Here is a 6,502-nt window from a genome sequence, read left to right as displayed (position 1 = left end):
TGTTATAGGCAGTGGGGACTAGTGCCTTGACTGTAGCCTGCATATCCATCCACATTTCACACACTCTTTCCATACTGGAGGGTGGGAATCCTATAAATTGCCTTGATCTGAAAAACAGTGCAATGGGGTGCATTTAAAAACTCAAGACCAGTGCCTACAGATAATGACCTTGCCCTAACCAAACAAGGATGTACAGTAACATTTTGCAACGTACCAAAGAATTATTAAGGCTTGGCGTGTTCTTGATTTCTAAAACAGGAACCCAATTTGTTAGGAAGTAAGCTACACTGTGTTAAAGTTTTCAAAGAACTAGCCATGTTACTCTGTTCCTGCACAAAGAGTGGTGACCTGGGGTCTCACAGATTACAATCCATTTTCTCAAGTGCATGGAGTTAAACACTGAAGTTTCAACTGTGTATGCAGAGTAAATGACTGTGTGGCTGCTTTAATGGAGATTAAAATGGCGTTACTGTATTAACAGGGTTGCAAATGACACTTCTTCACCAGGATGTTCCTTATTTAAGAGCCACTAATAATGTCCCGGAGATGTAATGCTCTGTGCGTTGGGACTACCACGCTGGAGATCAGGAGTTCAATTCCCAACTTGAGCATGGAATCCCACTGGCTGACCTTCAGGGAGACAAGCCACACACTCTCCACCAGAAACCCTTGTGATAGGTTCGGCCGGCATAAGTCAGAAATGACATGACTGCAGAAAAGAAAACATTGGGCCTGAACAGACAGGCCAAAATAAAGCTGCTTCCGGTCACTTTGAAGGCATGCTGTTCAAATGATGCGTGCGTCCTAAGGGTCCAAAAGCCATACCAAAGCCACGCTCCACTCCTAAGAACTGGAGCGCAGCTTTCAGCCTCTTAAGATGCACGTGTCATTTAAACAGCATACCTTCAAAGTATGCTTTATTTTGGCCTGTCTGTTCTGACCCATAGTCCCATCTGAGGATAACAAAGGATGCCAAAAAACCCTGTATTGAGTATTGGTAGAAGATACTGCCTCCAAATTACGCACCCAATGTTGGCACTGTTGTGAGCTGGCTGACACCTGCTCTTTCCCTTGTAGACCAAGCGCCGCATCGCCACAGTAAAATCCCTCCCTTCATGGCAAGCGCTGGTCTCCCATTTCAGGATTTCCAGCGTTTGAGGTTTCTATGAGATTTGAGATCTCGCAGGATCCCAGAACTCTTTGCGAGAGGCCTTCCTCTTGAGGTGGGCCTTATATTGGCCTAGATTATGTGACCTTATTGCTGTTTGGGAAACCTGACAATCCTAGTCATGCACTGAGTTTCTGCATTCACTGTAATCGCTCACGCATGAAAAGCATACTGTGCATATATGCCCCCCAAGACCCAATAATGTGCCTCATGCATCTGAGGAAGTGGACTGTGACCCACAAAAAGACATGCTAACGTAAATTGTTGTTTCTTTTTAATTGCATTCTATTAATACAATGCCATGAGCCCAGGGTGTGGTTTTTCCCTCTCCTTCCACTGTGGCGGGTAGGTTGAAATTGGGGTTTGACTATGCTGAGGAGTTGGGACACTATAGCACAGTACTGACATCCTGACAGCAAAGGCTGTCATTCCCTGTTTAGAAATGGAAGCAGATTGGGAACGGCTCCTAACTCTAGATGTTAACCGAAGTAAAAGGGAGCACCGAAAGAGGCAGTTTGGGCACAGGGAAGGAAAACGATCAAACAAACACCCTCCTTACGAAGGTTATATATAGGCTGCATCCACACTGGGGAGAGAACCCGGTTTGGTACCGCTTTATCCGCTCTGCGCCCCACAACAAACTCCAACTCCCAGAATTCCATAGCAAAGAGCCAAGACAAAGAATTAATGGATGCAGCCTTAACTGCCTTAAAGGCCTCCCTCCCTCCAAGGGACTCACTCGCCAAATGCCGCAGGGACAGCCTCCCTCCTCCTCCTCCTCCTCCTCCTCCTCCGCGCAATGACGGAAACTCCCACAAACCGCCACAGAGACAGACAACTCAAAGCGCATTAAGGGCGCATGCGCGGGGGAGGCCGCACGCGCGCACTCTCGGAGATTGTGCACACGCGGAGTCCCTCCGCGCATGCGTCCTTCTTCAGTCGATGCACTCTCTCTTTCTGGTGGCCCATTCTCCCAATAAAAGACCGTCGTCTACTGAAGAAGGCGCGTTAAGGGCGCACGCGCTGCCAACTGGGGAAAGTATGTGGGGGAGGTGGGCCGGCTTTTTCAACTCTCGCGAGACAACCTTTCCCCATTTTTTTTTTAAAAAGAAAAAGATCATTCCCATCATGTCTCGTGAGAACAACGCGCGGCGCGCGCTCTAACGCACACACGCCAGTCTTTCTTTCTTCTCCCTTCCTTCAGCCCCCGCCCTTGGAGTCTCTCTCCTGCTAATCTCGTGCTGGCAGATGCCCCATACATCATCTCACGAGAATTGAAAAAAACCCTCCGTTTCTGAAACATGGAAATCTCGCGAGGTTTTGTCCGGCTCCCTCTTCCTCCCTCCCTCCCCCTCTTCGGCACACGATGCGACGCCGGAATATGAAAGAAGGCTTCCGCCCACATCTCGCGAGAACTGAAATTCCCCCTCCCGCTCCGTTTCTGAACCGCCGCCACCAGCCTGAAAATCTCGCGAGGTTTTGTCCGGCTTTCCCCCCTCCCCTTCGGAACACGATGCGACGCAGGAATGTGAAAGGCTCCCGCCCTCCGCCGCCATTTTCTTTCTTTCTTGGCAGGCAGAGCGCGCGGTAGGCAGAGCGGCGAGGCGGCCATGTCGGACTACTCTACGGTGCCCCCTCCTTCCTCGGGTCCCCCCGGCGGAGGCGGAGGAGGAGGAGGCGGCGGCGGCGGAGGAGGCGGAGGGGCGGTCAATGACGCTTTTAAGGACGCGCTGCAACGGGCCAGGCAGGTGGGTAGAGCCTCAGGGCAGGGCCTCGGGCCTAGCGGCGATGGAGCCTCCGTCTGGGACGCCCAGGGGGGCCTGCTCCGGCCTTTTCGGACCCTCGCCTTCAGTCTCAACGAGGAGGAGGAGGAGGAGGAGGAGGACGGGGGCCGAGGGGGGCAGAAGAGCCCGGGACTTCCCTCAGCCTCCCTTGCTCACAGGAGAACCTTTATTCACTTGTTTAGCATAATGAAGCTATAATAATAATAATAATAATACATTTTGTATATGTCAAATATACATATATATATATTATAAGTATGTTGTGTTGGAGTAGCACAGATGCATCAATGAAACACGTAACCAACACAACACAATCCCCTATAGCCTTAAAACAAAGGCAGCCACGTTATAAAGAACGGGTTAAAATTAGTTCACATAATAATAATAATATTTATTTACTTATTTATTTATTTACTTCTTAGCCCCGCAGCAGGTCCTTTCTTATTTTTCTCATATTTCTCTCCTCCCACCTTTCTTTGTGCCTTTCAAAGGGCTTCTTTACCCACCGACAGTCCCGCCATTTCTGGTTCTTCTCAGTCCTCAAGAGCCCTTTGCCACTCCATTGTCACTATTTTCCTCACCTGACCCAGTTGCTCCGTTTCTCATGGGCATCTTCTTAGCTTTGAAAGTCAGAAAATGCTGTGAACACACTTAACGGCTCTTCTTTCCACCTTATTTCTGCCTCTGGTACCAAGCCCCCTTTTAAAAAGTAACGTCTAGGAACACACCTAATTCATTAATGGTTCAGCTATTAGGGAACGCACAAAATCTTTGCTTATTAAGACAACAAAGGCTTTCTCCACAGAACAACATTTAAAAATAACATTAAAAGCACAATACCGTTGGCCCTTTGTATCTACAGATTCAAGCGTCCATGGCTTGGAAAATACATATATATATATATATATATGGATACACAGTCCAGAAATCAAACCTTGCTTTTGCCATTTTACTGTACATAAGGGGCACCGTTTCATTATGCCATTGTCTTTAATGAGACTTCAATATCCACTGAGGGTCCTAGAGCCAAACCCCAGCTACTAAGGGCCCACTGTGTAAGTGAATAAATGGCTTTGTTTTCACTTACATTTTGGGAAGAGGGAACTGAAAGGGCCCTTTAGATGTCTTATATGTTTATGCATGTGTCTGTATATGAGACTAGATCTGTATCATTGCCGCTTTCAGGACACTGGATGGAGGAGGAATCAAACCAACTCTCTCACAGTCGATGGCCATGTTTCTGGTCATGTGCCTTCATTAACTTCAGTTTTTCCAAGCTCAAAATGACTTTCTTTTACTTGAAATGAATGGCCTCCTTAATTTCCTCTCTCTTCCCCTCCTATGTGCTCTTTTACGAGGAACGTATTCTACCAGAAGGAAACTCTTTGCAGTTGATGGTTTTTCCTGTATCCGCTCTGCTTTTCACTTTGGCTCCATCCACACTGCAGAAATAGAATCATAGAGTTGGAAGAGACCACAAGGGCCATCCAGTCCAACCCCCTGCCATGCAGGAAATCCAGATCAAAGCATCCCCGACAGATGGCCATCCAGCCTCTGTTTGAAGACCTCCAAGGAGGGAGACTCCACTACACTCCGAGGAAGTGTGTTCCACTGTCGAACAGCCCTTACTGTCAGGAAATTCCTCCTAATGTTGAGGTGGAATCTCTTTTCCTGCAGCTTGCATCCATTGCTCCGGGTCCTAGTCTCTGGAGCAGCAGAAAACAAGCTCGCTCCCTCCTCAATATGACATCCCTTCAAGTATTTAAATAGAGCTATCATATCACCTCTTAACCTTCTCTTCTCCAGGCTAAACATCCCCAGCTCCCTGAGTCGTTCCTCATAGGGCAAGGTTTCCAGACCTTTAACCATTTTAGTCGCCCTTCTTTGGACACGCTCCAGTTTCTCAATGTCCTTTTTGAATTGTGGCGCCCAGAACTGGACACAATATTCCAGGTGGGGCCTGACCAGAGCAGAATAAAGTGGCACTATTACTTCGCTGGATCTAGATACGATAATCCATTTTGACTCCTCTTTAACTACCATGGCCCCATTTTATAGACTCCTTGGATATGTTGTTTGTGATGGCACCAGAGCTCTCCGACAAAGAAGGCTAAATGTCTCACAAGACTACAAATCCCAGAATACCATGGCATGGTGCTGCGGCTGTTAAAGTGGTCTCAGACTGCATTGTTTCTGCAGTGCGGATGTAGGCTTAACAATTAGTGAATCACACAGTGTGAGTAGTAAATTATACTTTCCCATGAATTTTGGCAGAAAGGCACTGGAAATCCTGCCGAACAGACAGCAGTTTCTAAACAGGAAAATCACTTCATTTCTGTGGGTGGCTCTGAGAGAAATTGCTGTTAAAACAAGTGACTTTTCCCCTCACTTCTTTGCCGTCTTTAAAAATAAAACTCCACCTCCATGTATTTTGTTTCCTGTTTACAGTAACCTTTTTAGACCTGGTGGGCAACCTCTCCTGAAGTCTTACAGTAGAATATGGTGGGTGGGCCCTTGGTATCCCCCGGGGTTTGGTCCCAGAACTTGCATGGATACCAAAATGCATGGATGCTCAATAGCATAGTAAAATGGTGTCCTTTATATACACTAGCAGAATCAAGGCTTGCTTTCTGCCATTTATATCATTTAAAAATATTTCCAAGCCATGAATGCTTAAATGTACTGTATAAGACAATAAATCCATGGATATTTACAACATGTATGTGATGTAAGAGTCACACATGTTTCACATCTTTTACTAATGTGTATTAAAGGTTAAAGTCTAATTAATTAATTAAAAGGTTAAATGTCTAATTAACAATTTGTAAGCCACTTTGATAGCCATTTTCCTTCAGCAATAATTCTTTTTCACAGATAAATTCATCATGCCACTTGAAAGCCTTGCAAAAAAGTCAACATAATCCTCCTAGTCCTTATAGATGAGATTGATGTGAGAATAGTACTGAATCTAGTAGTTTTGTAGGACTGGTTGTCTTGTTCAAAAAGCGGCAAAAGAATTAATGTGATCTGAAGCATCCAAGTGCCTCCTTTTGTTTTACAAGAAGTTCTCCAACAAATCACAGAAGCAGCAGCTTCTTCCCCAACCTCCATAGATTTATTTGGAAGAATAGAGTTTTGTTGTTCACACAAAACAGCTTTTCAGGTGCAGAAAATTAGTAAATTGTTACAAGGAGAAATAAAAGTAAGCAATAACTTCTTTAAACACTCCTGGATTTATTCCACTCTTAATGGCTGAAGAGAGAGAAGTCTTGGAATTGAACATTGATGCATTTTAAAATTAGGATATTTCTTGACAACAGATGTTAGAGCAACACCAAAAATTCTACTTTTCTTTCCTGCCATTCCTCAAGGGTTGACGACAGTTTGGAGTAGTTTTTAATTTCATATGTATCTATCCTATGTCAAATGCAATTTTTCACTGCTCAGGTATAGCACCTAATCGTGGGCTGGTGTTAGGTAAATGAACTGTCTTTGCTCCTCACTTTGATACAAGACAGACAAGTTGTCCATGTGGACCCTCTTCCCCAGA

General features: G+C 45.6%; 2 protein-coding genes across 9 annotated transcripts in view; one reads left to right on the top strand and one right to left on the bottom strand.

Moving 5' to 3' along the window:
- Positions 1-2,140, bottom strand: part of DNAJB4 (DnaJ heat shock protein family (Hsp40) member B4) — a 26,323-nt gene extending 24,183 nt beyond the window's left edge. The window contains exon 1 of the mRNA XM_042464225.1: positions 1,908-2,140. The gene's annotated coding sequence lies outside the window, so the exon portion shown is untranslated. The remainder of the gene's footprint in view (positions 1-1,907) is intronic.
- A 539-nt stretch (positions 2,141-2,679) lies between these two features.
- The window catches only part of FUBP1 (far upstream element binding protein 1), a 36,430-nt gene continuing 32,607 nt past the window's right edge, over positions 2,680-6,502 (top strand). For 3 of the 8 annotated variants that reach the window (XM_042465979.1, XM_042465975.1, XM_042465974.1), the window contains exon 1: positions 2,680-2,916. In XM_042465979.1, the coding sequence (XP_042321913.1) occupies positions 2,779-2,916 (138 nt within the window). In that variant the 5' untranslated portion in view covers positions 2,680-2,778. The remainder of the gene's footprint in view (positions 2,917-6,502) is intronic. The other 5 variants (XR_006103778.1, XR_006103777.1, XM_042465980.1 and 2 more) reach the window with 2 other exon arrangements.

Source organism: Sceloporus undulatus, chromosome 4, assembly GCF_019175285.1.
Source record: "Sceloporus undulatus isolate JIND9_A2432 ecotype Alabama chromosome 4, SceUnd_v1.1, whole genome shotgun sequence".
In the NCBI taxonomy this organism is placed as follows: Eukaryota; Metazoa; Chordata; class Lepidosauria; order Squamata; family Phrynosomatidae; genus Sceloporus; species Sceloporus undulatus.
The sequence above is the reverse complement of the archived record's forward strand: the minus strand, read 5'-3'. Positions and strand labels throughout refer to the sequence as shown.